At 30.6% G+C, this 21,736-nt stretch overlaps 1 protein-coding gene and 1 non-coding gene across 2 annotated transcripts in view; one reads left to right on the top strand and one right to left on the bottom strand.

Moving 5' to 3' along the window:
- Nucleotides 1-288: 288 nt before the first annotated feature.
- Nucleotides 289-21,736, bottom strand: part of Smp_157040 (hypothetical protein) — a gene marked incomplete at both ends in the record, with an annotated part of 30,328 nt that continues 8,880 nt past the window's right edge. The window contains 3 exons of the mRNA XM_018790230.1: nucleotides 289-463; nucleotides 2,046-2,256; nucleotides 15,344-15,581. Of these exons, the coding sequence (XP_018647425.1) occupies nucleotides 289-463; nucleotides 2,046-2,256; nucleotides 15,344-15,581 (624 nt within the window). The remainder of the gene's footprint in view (nucleotides 464-2,045; nucleotides 2,257-15,343; nucleotides 15,582-21,736) is intronic.
- On the top strand, nucleotides 19,326-19,396 carry Smp_tRNA_00642_Pseudo_TTG.1.1. The gene has a single exon. It is a non-coding gene (tRNA).

Here is a 21,736-nt window from a genome sequence, read left to right as displayed (position 1 = left end):
CATCAGTGCGTTTTACAACTGTACGATGTTTCTCAGCGTAAGGTAACTTCTGAAATCAGAATGGGCAACTTAATACATGGTACGTTATTCAGAACTGTGGTTTCAATGGCTTTTCCATGGCTCAAGTTTTCTCATGTAATAGAAGGAATTTAATAGATTCTTTCGTAGATTTAGAATAAATATCAGTTGTACTATGTAATCTATTGATAGTTCCAATATCAGTTAATTTCCATTCTAGTTCATTGTTTAGAATAAAACCTATTTTCTAGTTTTAAAACAGAAATTGAAATGAAAGTATTAGTTGAGTTAATGAAAATACAGTTTGTGGATTTGTGGAGATTGTAGTATTTTCACAGTTGAGTTCAATGTTCATTCTAAGATAGACGACCATTGGTAACGTTAAGGATACGACAGCCGAAGGTCCTAGGTTCGAGTCCTTAGTGCTGGATTGTGGATACACACTACTGGGGAGTCCAGTACTAGGACAAAATGGCCGTTCAAAGCTTCTAGGCTTTCAATGGTAGTCCAGCTTAGATCAACTCACAAATTTAACTGTGAAAATAAGGTTATTGAGGACTCATCGAGATTTAAAACTGTTTTTTCATCTATGAAGCATTACATCAATACTTATTAGACTTAATACATTCAAAAGTGAATTAACGAAACTGTATCACTTTTTCATGTTTTCACAACTAATTTCATAACGTTTGCGTTCACAGCCCAAATTAAATTTATCTGTAATACTTAAAAATGTTTGCAAATCATAGAGCAGGTAATGTTCTGCTTCAGTGGTATTTATATCACATTTATTTTCAATTCTGACTTATTATTCATTATCCAGTAAATAAGTTAGGCACACGATTTCAATCAGTTATACCATAGACACTTAACCTTGCAACTAGATTATATATATTAAGAATTATTCATTGATTCTGTTTTCTGCTAACTATTTAGCCGCGAGATATGAATATATCTTGCAAGTAAACAATTAGTTCAACCACTTGAATAATTTTAGTAGTTTTTAAACGGATTGTACAGTTTTAAAAAATGTGATTGATACTTCTGACTAGTTGTAAACAAAATCATGTTTTGCTTTTCTGCCCCAGTAAATGCCATTCCTCCTGTTAGTCATTTTTTTTAAAAATTGGGACATGCGTTTGTTATCGGTTGATAGAAAATTTGAAAAGTGTACTGCAATGTAGTGATATAATAGTGTATTCATACGTAATTTAGTAATTGCTTATTGAGTGTTAGAGGTAGCATATTTAAATCATAGGGTATGGATTGTGACATATATCAAAATACTGATTATAGTTTCAGGCAATAAGTAAACTGAAAGAAGAGAATAAAATATATGTGGGTATTAATATTTCATATTTAAACAATAAGTTCATGATTTAGAAGTCTCACCTCGGTGAACAACTAGATTAGATGATCACAGCATTATAAGGAATTTACGTCGGTATATCAAGTCGCTTATTTTTATGTTATGTAGATTGAAATTTCACATTGGTAAGGTGATATCTGAGAACTTAGGTAAGCACTTTCTTTGAGGAAGTGAATGATTTAAATTTTTGTAATGACCCTTCGAGAGTTCTGATGTTGTGTTAGACTATCTGATGGAATTTAAAAATAAACTAACTTCTCTTATCAAACAATGAAAGCAAGGATAGACTGGTAAATAGGAAGATAATTATACGTGATTTAAATGGCTTATAACCATCTGTAGACCCGGGGATTCTTGTTTAATCTGCTAAAATATCATTATATATTATCGTAAACATATTTAGGTGGGCACAACATAAAAATTGCCATGAGTTTATAAAATTTTAAGGAAAATTGAAGCAGCTTCATAATAAGTGGTTTGTAATCAGTGTGTTTTTCAATGCATTCTGAAAACTTAAGTTATGGATTGTAACAACCAGTTTTGATGTAATAATAAATAAATTTATGAATCAGTCGATAACACTTTGGTAATATGGTGTTTTATATATGTAGAAAGAATAACACTGGTAATTCGGGAACTAGATTGGTCAAAATCTTACTTCGTCGGCAAAAGTAGAGGTGACTGACGTTTTAATACTCCTTGATTGTTGAATATTAACCCCATGATTAGTCAATAATGAGAATTGACGAAGACAACTTCTATTTGGAGACACGACATAAATATGAATGTAAAATTTAGTCGGCTGTCCATAATACGGAGTCAGAAATTCCTTTGTTTTAAACATATTGATGGTACATTCGTAATCAAAGCTAGAGAAAATTAAAAGAAATATAGTTAATACTCATATGAGAAATATTAGACATCAAATCCCAGTGTATACATCAAGATTGTATTATTCAATCTATATCAAGCCGAACAGAGAATATAAATGGCATTTATATTCCGTCGATACAGTTAAACAACTTAACTGATCACTTCTAAACATTTTATCGTTTTTCATATCATTAATTTTGGCAACACACTTAGCTGATAATTTGCTAGTAATTAGCAAAGACCATCGTAGCGGTTCCTTTGATATATTTCGTTATTTACTTCGAGTTCCGATATTTTAATTCATTAAATATCTTCAGAAAAATCACATTTAAATAACCTCTTGGTGTCTTTTAGTGGTACGTAAACCCTAGATTCAGATCGAAGATGATTGTTTATACAATTAAATATCTTACAGATAAATTGTATTTGTTTTAGTAAATCTGGTTGACTTGCAATAATAAGTAAACAATTAAAATAATTCATTGTTACCAAAGCTATTCATCGATGTGAAAAAGTCGATTCGTTTTTTATTACTTGGACATTCTACCAGTCAAAGTAAATCAAAAGCTTGGTGAACATAAACAAACTTCATATTCCATTGCTGGTGTTTCGTATGAACGATATTTCTGATTCTAAGAGGTGGGGTGAAGCAAAGCACTTTTCATTTAATTGCCAGTTAGTTTATCGATAATCTTCACAAATCAGTATCTGGATCTAGTGTTGAATAGGGTTTTTTTGCATTAGATACAAGTGAAGGGAATGGTGGACAGTCATTTCACTCTATGCAGTTTTTAAGTTATAAATTAAGGCACTCACATAATTTGCAAGTGATGATCTTATATTTCAAGAGTTAACAAGAGTTAAGAATTCCTTTGGAAAATCTATGCTAACAAGTAGTTATGACAAATACTTAGGTCATTAGATGAAATGCTGTTAAATTTAGAAACAGTATTTTTCTACCATTTGTAATGTACAGTTGTGGCAGTCTAACTCATGCCTTACATTTCAAGAGAGAATAAAAGACTTTTGAGGTGCATGTGAATTCATTCGTCGTTTGCATATCAGAAAATAAGTAGTTGTGTTGGTTGGTAAGATTTCTATTTAATTCCTAAGAATTACTTCTGAGTTTTTTCCAGCATACGTTACTTACGACAGCTGACTGATATTTGAATTTCTAGTATCAGTTTGAGCTCATTTCTTTGGTATTTGTTGAAAAGACGGTAAGTCATAGTGAGATACTTGAGTTTTATTGTTTAAATTAATTACATTGTATTTTGTACATATTTTCAAAATGACCAATTCAAAATAAATGATGTTAACTTGAATGATTAGAATCGCTAACGAAGACTTAGTAATATGCATCTACAAGTGACTTTGTCAAGTAGTGATCGTAGGGAGTCGACAGGATACCGTAGACCAAGGTTTCGTGCTATTTGGCACTCATCAGTATAGTGTACCTGTGGTCTGGAGGGAACTGATACTCCCTGAAAAACCCAACCGGTTATCAATCAAATTAACAACCAAAGACGTTACCATTGAGCTATCCGGGCAGTGACTGACCTCTTGTGGGACTGAGATGTATTTACAATTGATTGGTCACTGAGTAGTGACCAATGCCAAATGTTTATGTCCTTCTTGGTGCAGATCGAATTCTATCGATTAAGTTGTAAGGTAGACAGCAGGTGACTCAACATCTCGAGCACCTTAATAAGATGTAAAGTAGTGGTCGATAGAATTCGATTTGCACTAATAGGGATCTGAGACACATGACACTGGTCACTAAGCAATCATCAATCAGTCGAAAAAATGACCTTATTTGGTACTCTATATCAAGTAAAATATTTCAAACTGACAGAGTGGGATTGTGCAATGATTTATCCTTAATCGTTGAAAGGATTAATGATGCAATTTTAGGATGGTATAAAATATAAAACTTAATGTTCGTACTAAATTACTTAACCCTACACCGATAATCATTTTTTAAAGCGTAGATAATAAAAGATCGAATGATTCTACCTCTTGTATTCATTGAACAAAGTTAGAGATGACAGCAGGAGTATCTAATTTTTCATTGAATGCTTTATTAAAAATTGTTAACACTTTGGAAATGAACTATGTGACTGACTTAAATTTTGTTTTAACTAAGATTTTTATATTTGTAGAAAGGTATAGCTTGAGTAATCATATGTTTAGCATATTTTATAATCATGTATTAACTTTGGTGTGTTGGTAAATTTCCATTTCGAGTGATTTCATCACAAAATATGTGGCAGCTTAAAACAATTCGAAGAGTATACTGTGTTTCATTTGATTTACTTGAGTGATCTCCATTTAAGTGCATATTGTGTGTAACTTCCGAAGATTTGTCGACAGAAGATTAGTAGCATGATTTTACTATCAACTTGGAGTTTTATAAAACTTAGTATTAAGTTCTTATAATCATTCTCTGCAGAGATGTGAATATATCATGTTAGTTTTTTGTGTCCTATCATCAAAAAGACGACTAATTACTTAAAGTTGTATTATGGTTGTATCATTTCATACAACTCATGATTTCAGATCAAAGTGATTGTAAACGATTATCATTTAATACTCATAGCCGATACATATAAATCGTATAAAACCGAATATAGTATGGAAAACAAGTGATTATTGTCAGTATGAGTTGAATTTTATTTAAATCAGACAGCAGGAAGATACCTAACGAATGCAGCGAAAGATGATAAGGCAATGTGGCAGATTGATTGAAACTAGGTTTTTACACCACTGGGTCCCGATTCCGTGGTTTAGACGTAGAGTATCCGCGTGTGAGACCGAGTGTCCTTGGTTTAACTTACAGTTGGGAGGTTTGTGGATCCTCATTGCTGAGGAGTCCCATACAAGAATGAAATGGTCGTCTTGTGCTTCCATGTTTTCATTAGGTGTTCATCCAAATTTCAGTATTACTTGTCAAATAAGCATAAATCATGCATCGCTAAATCATCAATAAAACAATAGAAACTAGAAAAGTTTATTATATTGTTGTGGTCCCACTTTATGTTTTACCAACTTCATAAAAATAGAATAAAAGGTAAATTATTAGTATAATCCATCAGCATTATTAAATGGCCATCTAAACTGAAGATAAAACTACAAACTGATTCTAAATTAAAAACGTTTGATTTAAACAATGAGTTTCTTTAAGAAAAGTTCAAGTGAAGTTTTAGTAATTGTCCATTTAGTAATAATTACCTACCATAATTTTCTATATTCATTGAAAAAGAGGATTTTTAGGTGTTTCTATTGTAAATCAGGTATGTTAATCATATTTTGTAAGAGATGTACAGTTGTGGAGCCACAAATCATCAATAAGTACTTTGAAGAGAAGTAGCCTATTAAAATTTCTAAATAGTTAACTAGCGGTTTGTTCTATTGACATGGAATCCTATTGATTATTATGCACAGGTTTGTGTAGCCAGGCTATATGTTTGTTTGACATGTTTTCTCTCCTGATTTAAACTATGACATTGCAGTTGTTATTCTTTTTTTATCAAATATTCTCCTGTACTATCTTTTTTAAACATTTTTTTGTATAACTGTTCTGTGAAAGCATCTTTGGTTCTATTGATCGAATAAATGATGATATTCTCTGTAGTGTCGTGCTTTGTTAATCGTTCACCTTGATAACCGTTATAATTCCAATCCTAACGGTGCACAAAATCAGAAGGTAAAGAGAAGCGGCAACCACAGTTTAATGTTGAATAACTTTCAGGCCAGAAAGCTACCAGCACTCGAGCGAATTTCAGAGAGCTCAGAGCTGAGGAGTCCCACAATAGGACGAAACGGTCGTCCAGTGATTCCAAGTTTTCCGTGGTGGTCTAGCTTCAATTGACTCATGACTTCAACTTTATAGATTTTCATTTATTGATATAGTTAACACAAAACCAAAAAGAAAACCATTCAAAGTGAAAATGTTATCATTTTCTCTCTATTTTGATTTGGTGAATTTTTTTGTTTTGTTTATTTTCTTTGATCAGCTTTTTATATAGTTTACGCTCATTCTAACAACGTATTAACTTCTCCTTATTCCACTTTGTGATTGTTGTGTTTTTTATCATACTCGTTAAATTTGAATAATCTAGACAAATATTACACTACAAACTATAAACAAACATGTGTTTATCATTATGGGATTCATTTGAGAGTTTTACAGATCTGTTTCATCATTTATTTAAGTATATATATTTATATATATATGATTTAGAAATGTAGAGATCTGAGTAAACGTTGAAAAAGTCAGTAACCATATATTTTGTCTTAGTAACTGTGATTTAAAAAAAACAACATAGTAAGTGGATTAAGTATTTATCTACTTCAGCAAAATAAATGCACAAAAATTTGCGGGAATATTTCTTTAAAAAAAGGTATTGTTTGTATATTTATACAGTTGTTTTTGGTATCTAAGAGGGATAGATGACGTTAACGTCTAGTTGAAACAATCATTTTAAATACATTTTTTAAATGTGACAACTAAAACTAACAAAATGTGTTGACATAAAGTATATAATTAGCATTTTAACTTACTGATTGGATACTGAGCTTTGAGCTTTTGTTTTACTGTAATGATAAAAAAAGGGAAAAATATGCATTGTTAAACATTTAATAGTGAATTGACTCAAATGAAATTCTTTTTTTTTAATGGGATGGCGTTTTAGCTATATAAAATCAAAATATTAGAATTATTTACAAAACATCAATTCGCATTGACATATTACAGGGTATAGGAACTGGTGATATTTGAGTAACTATGCGAAATGAAGTTTTTTTATCTATTTTTTTTTTAAAAAAAATGACAGAGTAGTGGTTTTAGTGGTTGTTACCGAATTCAACTAATCTGCAACTTAATCATCATCCTTCTGATTGCATAATACCTATTGTGAGAATTCTTCAGTTAATTTGTAATGCGTCTGTTTTAAGTAGACGGGTAACAGCCTTTGAAAATTTCAACAGCCATTAGAACTATTAAAATGAGTCTTTAAATAATATTATATACCTTCTTATACTTCCCGTGATCTTCAATTAGTTCCATTTATTCTCTAACTAACTTAACTAGCAAATATGTATAAAGAAGATCATACATAAATATATATGTGTACATTCTGTTTTGTTAAGTACGGGCATTAATTACAACAACAACGTAGATTTGTATTTTGACTCGATTTGAAATACTTAACAATGCTGACCTATCATCATTTGATCATTCGGAGATCGTCATCTTGTAATATTATTGACAAAATGTATTTTTCAAAAACCACACTAATAGTAAGGCAGTTACTTGACTGTAAAAATAAATGCTGATCACTTTATAAGCTAAATTAACTAATTTAAAATATGGTTATCATTGAATTATGACTCGAGCTTGAATCGTTGTCTGATTCATTATAAGACTTACAGTCTTTGAGTTTGATTCCACTAAAAACCTTACATTCTTGCCGTTATGATGAATGGACGATTATATTGTAGAAATTAATATATTATACATTACACTGAGAAAGTTAATAGGTATTTTTAAAGGTATATATTAAATACTCAACTTGATGAAAACATACAACATATATATCTGAAAAATTAAGGGAATGTAGGCAATATTTCTTTCACACTATTAAAAAACTAAACAATTAAGTTAATGGGAATAACATAATTGTAAAATCTCAGCGAATGAATTTGAAGTAAATCCAAGGAAATATTTCCTTGAAAAAGCTTGGACGAGATCGCTAGGCGACATGTTGGACTTACTTCAAATTCATTCACTGAAATTTTACAAATATATTATTCCTATTCAATGTCTTACATCAATTCGGCGCCCAAATACTACTGTGAAACTATTCGCTTTAATTAAGACGAAGGTTCTTATAAATTAAGTTAATAGAATAAAATCTCACAAAAAAATTTGACCATCCAGCTATCAATACAGAATGAAGTTTTGGTAGCATATTTAGCTGTTAACGATTTTTCGGCTTAATTATATTACTTTATAACTTAGTAATCTCATATAAATCGAATAGTTAATCAAATTAACCAAATAGAGATGATAATTAATAACTGAATTAATTTGATCAATAACTTTATTTTTATTTATTTGATAAGGAAATAATTGAATAGGACACATGAATCTGACTCTATTAGACTCAAGTATAATTAAGTTGTACTGATAAACTTCAATGATTCCGGAATATTGGGTCCCCTTTATTCATAAATGATAACAAAGTTATATTAGTAAATGGTTAGTGATATGGTGATGAGACCAAAAGATGTAAACGATACTTGTTTAGTTAGTTTAGTTTTCAGGTTTGGCAATAATTTATTCAACCATCAGTATGTTTAGTGAGTGAACCGTTCTTCTCCTTGATGATCATCTATTTTTGCTATCCATGAGATGGTGTTTAAGTATTTTTAAACGGCCTTACATTCCTTAAACGTTTGAATAAGCCAGTTAACAGGAATACATAATGTGATTGAACCAATTGGATTTAATTCAGTGATCAATACTATATGTTGCCTTAGTCGGTACATACTTTAAAATTATTGAAACTTCAGCTTTCATTCGAACATTTCTGTATTAAAATTTCAAAAAGCGGTATGGTGAAATGAAAAAAACACTTAGGCAACAAACATTTTATATTTGTTTATCTATTGTATTTTAGTCTATCGTTACACTTAATTACAGCTGTTATTTATTTCCCCATTAACAAAGTGAACTTTATCTCATCAATTGTGTTTCAATGATCTAGAAAAAGATTTAATCTTCAACATTATTTATCCCGAAATCGATAGTCAGCATTCTATTCGAACTTGTACTCTAAAGAATGAAATTCATTAGCACTTACTTGACTGATTCACTTGTATGGTACACTTTAACTGGCAATCAATATTAAAATATGTAAACGTATAAACGACACTAGTAACTACGTTTGCAAAAAGTGATTTCAAAAGTGAAAACTTTCATATTATACGTCAACATTACGTAACAACTTCCTTTGAACTTGACTAATATCGATTGTATAAAAAGAAACTTATATTCAACCTAGAAGTATTATGTTAGAACAAATTAAATATTCTTCACAATATCTTTATTTAGTATTCATACTATGTAATCATATTAGTATACGTTAACATTCAATAATGCCGAATATGTTAGATAAATGGACGGAATGGAATGTTCCTGCCAGGATAAATAAAGCGCATTAAAATTCAAACATTGTACTCATAAGTTAGTGAGAATGGTTTTCTATAAAGGTTAAAATGATACTAACTAAACAGTGAATATTAATAAAATCAGATAATACAATATTCTGAACATTGATAATATCTGTGTTACTAAAACAAAACAAATGAATAGAAAGACTCTAGTAGACACTAATTATAAAGAACAAATGGGTGTATAATTATGTAAATATATATGTGATTGTGAATGGATAAATACATTTTTAAACAAAGCGATTACTACTAATAGTGTTGCTACTTATGATGATAATACTACAAAAAGGACCAACAACTTAAATTAGAAATAAAGTATTCTGTTGTATGTTTCCTTGTGTTAATTTATTTAAATATGGATACAGAATAGTGTGAATAACTAAAAGAAAGGATAAGAAACGAGTTATTAATGACTTTACAGCAATGTACATCCTCAACATCATCAAGGACAGAACCTTCAACTTTGATAATTTAAATATCGTTAACTTCAAACAAAGAAGTTGAATTACAGTGATATATATTTCCAACACCAGTGGGTGTTCATTGTGATATTGGGAAGTAGGGCTTAAAGTGACTTTTAGTTATGTGAATCTATGTAACAAGTCCGACTGATAAATTTTTATACAGCTAAAACAACAAACATTGTTGGATGAAGTGATTGTTTTTCATTGTAAGTTTGTGAAATATTTGGAGGATACTTGATGAAATACATAAATTCATTAAATCTCTCGCCTACAAAATAAATTTAGCTGAAGATATTAAAGGCCCCATCAGGTGGTGCTGAAGTAGACATAAGTGGAGCTGAGAAGCTTTGATACTCAGCGCTCTGACGCCTCTTCACTTCTATCAATGCATGCGGATATCGATGAATACGAGTTCGACTGGTAAAACACTAAATTACTGAGGAGGAGGAGGAAGTACATAAACGTTAGACAATTTTCAGGAACTTGAGCTTCCAGTCACTCAGTAAACAATAGAAATATCAATATTGATGTAATATATCAATCAGTGATAAGGAAATGAAAAGGTACAATCCCAGAGATCAGACTAGAGGCGAAAACTGCCCAGACGCACTTTCAAACGATGATGAAATAGCATGAAAATAGTTCTAAGATTAGATCATCCAGCCCATAGAACATAACACAAACATCCTAGACATGAGCGAAAACATTCCTCATCATCGCAATATACTAAGGTATCCTATTATTCTGACCTGAAACCTATTAGCCTCAGTTAATGATTTTTTTCATTGGTTTAGTTTATAAACTGTAGTGTTTTACTTACTATTTTAAGCTGATTTATCTATTGAAAGGTGATAGGTCGTTTGTGCTAAGTGTTATATTGTAGAATTTATTTTCAAATGCTCTCCAGCTTTCAAAGTATATATAAACTAAACAAAACTCATGGTGTCATTATAATTCAACTATTGAAGGTCAGAATTCCTGGAAAGTTTATATGATCTAGCTTTTAATTTTTTCAAAGTTCTTTGAAATTTTCAATTTACAAAAGAATCCATGGTAAAATAGTTTTCTCTCTTTCTTATTGGAAATTGAACCATGTTACCAAACTCTATACACTGGGTACAATATACTGTCATTTTCATTTGAAAAACTCCAACAATTAGCCATGACAGAAACTACTTACTATGATTATGAGTGTTATAACAGTTAGCAATTCGCTTATATTATAAATGTATTATCCTATGAAAAACTATGCGTTAAAGGTTTACTAAAATGTTCATATGATTCTTTGTACGTAACCTCGTATTTGAGTTCAGAGCACTTAAAAACAGAGGAAACTTACATATACTTAGAATGTATCTTAACAATAAAATGCTATTTTTAAACCTAATTTCATCGTGCAATATATTTCTTTAGCTCAATGTTTATTAGGCACTATACTTTCAATTAACAATTGTATTATTTAAAATCAGTTTTCATTACTAACGTGTATCAGATTCAAACTTGGTTACATAATACAAACAGTGAAACAAAGTGAAATCATTGTCATAGATTACATCAACGTCCAACGATCTAGTACCCTTGAAACACTTCAGTGAGGAATCATAACAAAACGTCTTGGAAGAATGAATTAACCCAATAGTTTTAACTGATGTTGAGGGTTTTACTCATTCAAACTAAATCTTAAGAAGTAAAAAGGCTTTCAGCGTAACGAAAGTTACATAGTTAAATATTAGAAACGCATTAAGCCTTTCAAATGCAACATTAGTCACAGTATATGATAACCCTTTTATCTGTAACATGATGAAAATAAATTATAACCCTTTTTATAAGTGATATGCTAACAAATTCAATTTACTTGAGCTTACTTGTAATTGTACTTAGGAAAAACTTTCTCTAAATTGAATTCATTTGTCCAGTCTTCCTAAAGAGGCTAACGATCAATATTCGTTTTCATAAAATATTGAATACAAAAATATATTCTTTACAAAATGCTAAAAATTTCTAAAATGTATCATTTAAATTAGACAGTTAACTTGTAGTATCAGTTTCTATTTTTTAACACACATAAATTATTTTACCTTCCGGACAGGCTGTTCTGCCCACTCTTCTTGAGTCACATTTTAACCTTGTTAATTATTCACCTATCAACCCTGACTGTTCCTATATGAGCGTGTGTATGTATACATTATATCCCACTCATCTCATGTCTGTAGCTTATTTTTGTATGACTATAATAATTGATTAACGCTTGATTAAATGAAGTTCGCTCACATCCCTTCTTCACGGCGCATCATTTCGTTTCGCTTCATTCCTTTGATCGTCTGTCTGATTCAATGATTGTATAAAATATATATATTCGAAATTCATCCTCATATTTGACTAATTTTAATTCCATTATTCATATAACGCGATTTAGGTGGTAATTTATTCGATGTATATTTTGACAATGATCATTCATAGTTGAAAGCGTGAGTCAATTGTAGCTAGACCACCAAGGAAAACCTGGAAGCACTGGATGGCCGTTTCGTCACATTGTGGGACCCCTCAGCAGTGCGCATCCACGACCTCTCCTCGCGAGATTCGAACCCAGGACCTATAAGTCTTGCACCGTAGCACGTAACCGATAAACCACTGAACCAGCGTCCGATGGTGTTTATGTCTAACTCCAACCAAGCTTCAATAGACTCACGCTTTCAACTATAAAAAATACTAAGTCTCCACAAAACCCCTTCTGATAACAATGATCATTCATACAATCTAATTGGAGTCAGATATAGGACCATTAAAACCATGTAATATATCTGATTCTATAATATAATGAGATATTTTATGTGATAACATTAGAGATTTCATCAGAATAACAGCCTTACTTGATTACATAATACTTGTAAGCGTTTAATTAAAATGATGTTTTTATTTTTATTTGAGAATATCTAATTACCTAATTTATAATCATAAAGTATAAGAATCATTTTAATGATAAATTAAAGATACTTTAAACATCTTTATTTATTTTAACAATAGAGAAAGGAAAACAAACAAACAATGGTTAATAGTTGAAAGCGTGAGTCAATTGTAGCTAGACCACCAAGGAAAACCTGGAAGCACCGGATGGCCGTTTCGTCACATTGTGGGACCCCTCAGCAGTGCGCATCCACGACCTCTCCTCGCGAGATTCGAACCCAGGACCTATAAGTCTTGCACCGTAGCACGTAACCGATAAACCACTGAACCAGCGTCCGATGGTGTTTATGTCTAACTCCAACCAAGCTTCAATAGACTCACGCTTTCAACTATAAAAAATACTAAGTCTCCACAAAACCCCTTCTGATAACAATGATCATTCATACAATCTAATTGGAGTCAGATATAGGACCATTAAAACCATGTAATATATCTGATTCTATAATATAATGAGATATTTTATGTGATAACATTAGAGATTTCATCAGAATAACAGCCTTACTTGATTACATAATACTTGTAAGCGTTTAATTAAAATGATGTTTTTATTTTTATTTGAGAATATCTAATTACCTAATTTATAATCATAAAGTATAAGAATCATTTTAATGATAAATTAAAGATACTTTAAACATCTTTATTTATTTTAACAATAGAGAAAGGAAAACAAACAAACAATGGTTAATAGTTGAAAGCGTGAGTCAATTGAAGCTAGACCACCAAGGAAAACAATGATTAAACTCAATTTATATTTTAATTATATAAATTATTTAAAAAATGAGTTCTTTTAGATACTTCATTCAATAAATGACAAATTATAATTAACTTCATCATCTCAATTATGATTCAACAATATTCACATCCATGTACTTTGATCAATAAAATTTGGATGAAGTACACTACCAGTTTTTATTCTTGGTGTTAAACATTTCATTACTGTTGTATCCCGTGGAGAATTGTGAATGGTAACTTTGAGGACTATTTATGGACCAATATGATATGTATATTTCCTATTGTATAATTGTTAAGTAACCAAAGTATCCATATTTTTTATCCCTCTTATTATAAGCTTTATTTTGACCTATGAACTATTATTATGCTATTTACCATTCTTGAGTTATCCCTGTTCTATTAATTACTGTTCCCCTATTCACAGCCACATTTGGCCAAAACTTGTACAAATGTTATTTTTTATTTTATTGGTACGATGTGGTCTGTTTGATTGGTATATAATCCCATTATGTTTGTGAATAATGATTCATATTGTAGAGGCTGTTACTGGTGTTTTGGACTTAACTGACTGGGTTAAGCTGATAGCAGGACCGAGTAGTGCTCAAGACTGCTCATACAGCTTTTGTGTATAATTGGGCGAGAAATAAAATCACTGCTCTCCAATTGATGGTCTTATCATGTTCATATATTAACAGGGCGCACGCACCCATTCGATATAACAATTACCATTGTACGTCATCATTTATCTACATCTTACTAGTGTTCTGATGTAATTTAATTACAAAATAGTAACATGTAGGTTTGTTTATTTTTCAATTATTTGGTAAAAAAATAAACCTTTTGAAGAATTTGATTAAAGATTGGTTTAATCAATGGAATGTAGTCATCACAGATTATTCTCAATTGGAGTACCGTTGAAAACCAGGGTGTACTAACCAGCTATTTTATCTTACTATAAAACTCTTTAGGAGTGGTCACTTACGACCTTAACAGGGTTTGCATCAAGCACTTCTAAGTCTAATGGTGAATACCTGACCATAGAAAATTGGTTAGAGTTGAAATTATTCCATTGTTTGGTTACTCGCCATAAGACCTGAATGTTCCGTGTTCTATTTCTAATGGGATTGTAGATGTGTGCTTCTGAAGACTTCTCTTCTAGGATAGAGTAGTTGTTCACTGACCTCTCATTTTCAACGATACTTCAGTTGAGATTAGTCTGTGACAAAAGCGATGTACAAAAACACATTTGCCAAAATTGTTGCTAAGATTGTTTACTGAAAGTTATAAGTGAGAGTGTTCTGTCGTATCAGGATTTAAACAGTTTATACTAATGATCTTTAGTGACTATTATGCTTTATCTTGAGTTGACGGGATTTAGAAATGTGAACCAGGAAAATTAAACCTATAAGACAAAATGTTAATCACTTGCTGTAAAACCTGAAAGTTTACAGCTCAATTTCTTCCCTTCCGTCAAAAAGTTCCATATTAGAAGAAAATACCCATCTAGTTACCTTCGCTTTTCAACGGTTCACAAATAATATGAACATGTGATAATGAATACCTGTAACTTTGTAAATATAGTTGTTTCTCTTTGGTTACGTGAGTGTAAACAAAAAACGCCTGTTACACTCCATAAAATTAGGTACAAAATGTGACATACATATTTAAAACTAAACATTAATCTTACATTGTTATATTTTTATCATTTTCATTCGTATTCACGGTAGTTTTATTATTCAAAGTTTCATTCCAATAAATTGAATTTTGATAAACTAGAAAATGTTCAAATATTGTAACATTGAATAACATAGTACTATAGTATGAAGGTGGATTATTGTCTTCCGTAGAATTTAAATTAAAACTCCAATATATGTTTAGAAAATTGGATACATTAAAAGATATTGATGTTTGAAATGCATTCATTCCTAACATTTTAAGATTTGGTTGATTGGTAACATAATTAATCCCTATTAGAGAAAAGATGAGAAAATAAAAAAAAGTAGGATTATTGAAGTAAGGTAATTAAAAGTCAAATATAAGGAACGTTTAAAACGTGAATGTATTTTTTAGTAGAATTCTTTCAATGTATTGATATTCTGGATTTGAACTGTGAACAATGTAAATTGAATCTTGTTCTTTCTTTAAAAGATTTAAATTATGGTTAGAATTAACCAGATTTTTGTTGAGAATTTTGTTTTATAAAAATAATACTAGTAACAGTAATACATCTCTATAATGTTAGCTTGTGAGACAAGTATTATACAGTGAACATTTTCATGGAGTGGGGTGACTACAGGTTGAAGACAGGAATTTAGGACCTAGGTTTCATCGTGTTTGAAAATTTTTTAGTTAAATGTATCTGTAGTCTTGACAGAACTGAAGGTCTCGAGTGGATATTATGAGACATAACAAGGCTCAAGAGTTCGAGACATGAATGATTTTCCTTTACAGTACTGAAATTGTTTACAAACAATTTATTGCTGAGTATTGGTTAATGTCATGTTTTTTCAGTCCTTCAGTGATGACAGAATTGTTTCGATCGGGGTTCAATGAGGTCACTAGACTTTGACATAGTGTAATCCATTTAATCCCATTTGAACTAGTGGTCACTGTAAATCTTGGTCAACAGAATTCTATCAGTATTAAAGAACTAGACAGAAATGAAATCGGTCACTATAGAGTGATCAACAAATTAGAAACTTTTATGTAGTCTTAAATCAAACTGATTTTTTATTTATCGACTATATGTTTTTTCTTTTATTTTTCTCAGGTCTCTAGTCATAGACAATAACAGGTAATCAACATATCATGAGTATTATTATCAACGCATAATTGCCACTACAACAAATATTCGAAACTTGTGCTATTACGGTCATCCTAGTCGCAGGTCTCCTATTCATGGATTACGAAGGATACACTAACTTAGCAATGAATAGGGATCATTCTCAGATACTTGAGCTTTCACTGCTTAATGGATTCTGAGGATGATATTTACATGTATCCAATAGGCTCAAAATGACAGTGGACTAAGACTTCGCACTACATATAGTTTAGTCAGTTATCGTCAAGCTTCACATTCATTTATTGTTTTCGTCTTCAGTTGCGAGGAAGGATTTTCTCTCTGGATCCTAAAAATTCCAATTAATATATCTAGCTGTATTGTCCATTACCTTTTTTTGGTATAACTGATCAAATAACTAGTAAAAATACACATTAGACGCTACAGAAACAAATTAGTGTTCATTGACACAAAACATATAAAAATACGCACTTATAAATTACTCCTTAAGTTGCCATAGTTTCAAGCCTCTTTACAATTTTCAAAAGAGGTTGCATTTATCTGCAGAATTTATATAAACCTTAAGGAAAATGGTATCCATAGAGAAGGGAGACAGTGAAAAGTTGAAATAGAAGAGGCTCACATTATTTAGCGTGACCAGCAAAAGAGAAACCTCCAAAAAGTTGCACAATAACTTAGTTGAGCATTGAAAAAAAGGAATAAAATTTTTAATGTTGTAAAACGTATTCCATTTGTCCTTTGTCTCTTTGCCTCTATTACCAATCAAAAAAACTTTTCTAAATGTCTAATGAAGAGTCTACTTTCAACAAATACTGCAATTTTTCTGTTGCCACAGTCATTTATTTATAGTATTACAGGTTTTATATTGAATAATCAGTGAGACTATAATTTATGGACAACCTCTGAGCAACGCTAAAATGACTTAGGAATATCCACCTACTTACTAGGGTTAAATAAGAGTTATATACTAGCATGAGGAATTGGGACTTGTAGTTGAACGTTAGGGATAGGAATTAAATTTAATGTTTTCATCAAGAACTAATATTAGCTATAATGCCGAAATGGTATTTGCCCAAATGAGCGAATGAATTTCGTACTAAAATCAAAGATCTGCTATCTTAATTCTGATTGGTTCATCTATAAATTAGAGTCTTGCTGAATAATCTACTATACAGATCTATATAAGATTTTGGACACTTCAGTTTTTGAATATAATCTATCATCGGTAATAAGAATTTTATTACGACAACATATCTAAATTACAGCTTTATTGAAATACATGGATTGTATTGTTATTTAGAGATAAAAGGAAAATTGAGGATGATTATAACCTCTTTTTTGTTATAAATTCATGTTTTATGCTGTACTGCATCTATTAATTACTAATCAATCTATCTATCCATTATTAATTATCTATCAACTTTATTATTTTGGTTTGCTCATAGAAAGTATTCTCTAAACCTTTTATCATATAACGAATGATTTCAGTTAATTATTAGGATTAGACTGTAGAAAAAGCACACGTTGTCTCAATCCTTAGCAACTTTTTGAAATGTAATATCGTTCGATAATAATGCAAACTGTGGGTGTGTTCGTTGTTTAAGATCATTTAGGTTAGACAATTTAAAAATGTTAAACTCAGTGTTTTATTGTAGCTATATGTCATCTCCTCCTCTATTAAAATTATGTTGATTTCTCTATTTGAAAAAATCTTTTCATTATGCTTTGTAAAATGTACTAATTATATTTTAAAAAAATCAAAACACAGTTTCATTTTATGTTATCAAGAGAAATTATTAACAACGGGCTTCAAACTGAAACTTGAATGAGTAGTTACATAAGCTTTTAAACAGTAAGTTATGTAATTCCAAAGGAAGTGTGGTCATTAATCCTGTGCGTTAACTGTTGCGTTTAAACAGAAATTATGCAATATATCTATCCTAATTAACACAGAGTCTAGCATAGATATTGATTGGGTCACTTTACCATATCGCTTTATCATAAGAAGATGAAGTCAACAAAATGAATAAGGTAGTTGAATTAATTTGTTAACAGTAATAGTAAATGAGCAAAGGATTGAGAGCATGGTTTGAAAAATCAAAAGAAAAATATATGGAGTAATACTTTGTCTAAACGTCTAGAGGAACTTAAAGAGCGAATTATTGGTAACTAATATTATATGAGGGAATTTGTGAAGATCGTTTAATTTTACAGTTAAAACATAGTTCGATCTTAGTTAACAAACCAACAAAAACAAGGAATCACTAGACAACCGTCTCATCACAGCATAAGACTCGTCGGAACTGTGCACTTATGATCCTGATACTTGGTCCGAGTACCGGAATGCACATCGATTCTGGAATGCAGGTACACCTAGCTGACGAGTTCCATAATAGGACTAAATTCCTCGGTTATTCACCGTCCATCTCTGCTTACAATGAAACAGAAAATTATTATGAAAAGAAAGGAGAAATTATGTGTGGTTGGACGTAGTTAGGATTGATGCGTGTTTCTATGTTGGAAAAACATTTTATGGAGTAGAAATGGTTTTATAGTTAATAATAATACGGTAGGAAAAATGAATTAAATAAAATAAGTAAAAGCAATATGTGATTACATAATAACTGGAAGTAATTACAAGCCAAATCAAGTGAACACGTTGTAGTGAACGAGATCACGAGCGGGGACAATCGAATGTATTTGAGCACAAAATTACGGAATATCTCACTAAAATCTGACAACCATACAGTAAACGGTTAATTTGCAAACTATCAATCAATTGTCTTAATCTTGACTGTTCCTTCCTCGAATATCGATCCATCGTTTCTGATTTCATTGTTCATGCATTTTCATATCAATTGCGTTCCGTTCCCGTCCTTTCGTTATCTATCTTCTACTCAAATACATTCAACGCCCAACCATCATTATATACTACTTATGAGAATATAAATATCCACATTATATCCACCATCTATCAAGATTCCATTTCTAAAGAATTTACAGCCTTTTCACACACACGTTTCCGGAAGTGCGTTCAGATAACCTGCTAGAAACTCTTTACCTTGTCCTCCTCATACACCTTCTACTGCAGTCACATTTAAATTTATAAGTGTAACTGAAAGCGAGCTATTTATGAGCAACATATTGAACATTTATTGTTGTATATTGAAACTAATTGAGCCATGGAGAAGATTATTATTATGATTTTCCCATCATATCCTTCTGAAATATCATCTCCATTAAAGGAAATATGAATGAAGGTGTTTTTTATAAATTGTTTGTTTCCTATAATCATAAGGACAGTCTTTTCCATTTCTTGAAATAATATTCCTTGAGTATCTATTTTCATGAGGTTCTTCTCGATAATTCCTATTACGATATCCACCAAATTAATCAAACATAACTTTAGAGCTCCATAAACGTGCGTTTCGGTTAGACACCGTTTATTGCTGGCAGAATAAAAGTTGACAAGCAACAACTGATGGACTATTAAGAATCAAATAACATATAAAATTTATTACATTTTGTTTTTAGTCTCTCTACATACATGCGGATCCAAAATCATTTCATTTATTAGTTTGAACATATCAATCTTACTTTGCTCTTCAAGATTGTAAATCAGAATCACTATGATTTCATAAACAAAGAATGATGAAAATTTTGAAGATAAATTGAAGTGACTATTTATTATCTTCTACTTTTCAAAAGTTTTCCAGTTCATTTTAGTCAGCTATAAAAATGAACTTAAAAATATTTGTATAATCCATTTAGCATTGTTTGTTTTGAATCTTTCCATTGATGTTTAGGACTGCAACTGGTCAGTCTCTAATTGGCATATGTGCATACTGTGCGTATTGACTCGATATAGCCTTAATTCACAAGCATTGTAAGCAAGGATGGACTGACCAGTTGCAGTCCTAAACATCAATGGGAAGATTCAAACAAGCAGTACTAAGTGAATTTAAACTTCACCCCATTGCACAAGCAAGTGGCTATCAGGAATCAGTTGGCCGAGTGGATAACGCAATGGCGTTTGAAGCTAAAGTACTGTGTTCGAGTCCCAGAGTGAACATCAACTCTGAGATGCAGGTACATTCAGTCGACGAATCCCAAATAGGACGAAACGCGCTTCCTGGATTCCACTGCTAGCCACTATCCATATCTGTACAATCGTTTCCTATCAGTGATTAAAATATTTCACTTAACCAACACTAGATTATTTGTTTTTTCTACCATTTTATTTATATATTACTTAATTTGGCTAAATGTACTTACATACTAAATCTAATGTTTACTTACAAAAACGTTTTTTTTTTCACGCAAAGATAGTTTCTTTTCTATTTGGTACATTAATTTTATTAGTTTACTTTAATGAATCAAAGACAAAGTTCACTTTGAAATCAACTCATCATTTTTTTTCTTCTTGAAGAATAGTCTTTAATCTATAAACATATTTTAAAAAAAATTTAATTGTAAGTTCTTTGAGTCGACTTTTTCGAATGTTTCAATATAATAGTTTAAAAAGTGTTCTGTAGACAAGACTGATGCTTTAATTACTGTCTTTAAAGAAATTATCGTTCAGAATAATAGTAAATATAAAGACATTATTTAGAGGGAACACTTATTATTAGTAGTATAAATTGTAAATATTTGTACTGAAAATCATACTTCGTTATATAGTCACTTAAGTTTTTTCGTTTCCTAAAAAAACAATCAGTTTTTACATTTAAGATATTATTCTATTTGTGTTTATATTATCTGTCAATTTCATACAAGTTATATATATATAATATAAACGATAGACAGTGGATAGAGTCATTAATCAGCATTAAACAGTATAAGAATATCTAGTTCAGAAAATATATACTATATATATGTAATCACTACAACAACCATAATAATTTATCATTAATCTTAGGCCCTATTATATGATTACCAGTTTGTAATTTGATCAAATCACGTTTGTCCCTAGTGATTAGGGTTATAGGATGTTGGTAAAACATGAATTAGTATGAATAAATAAAAAAAGATCATCTTAGCTTATAATTACATTGATCATTCACTTGGTACTAATCAATATTTCATTGTTTTGTTATTAGTTTGCATCGAATTCGGACATTAAAGTTGTAATATAAATACTAGTCAAAAAGATTTGGTATTTGGACGAAATTTGTTTGAACTTAAATAATTGGTATTACATAATACGTCAAATTACTTAGTATTTGATATGAAATAATAATTGTCAACTGCAAAATAACGCGAAGTTTTGATCTAATGGTT

The sequence above is a fragment of the Schistosoma mansoni genome (assembly GCF_000237925.1).
Source record: "Schistosoma mansoni, WGS project CABG00000000 data, supercontig 0313, strain Puerto Rico, whole genome shotgun sequence".
NCBI classification, from domain to species: Eukaryota; Metazoa; Platyhelminthes; class Trematoda; order Strigeidida; family Schistosomatidae; genus Schistosoma; species Schistosoma mansoni.
Note: the sequence above shows the minus strand (reverse complement) of the source record. Positions and strands in the feature narration are given on the sequence as shown.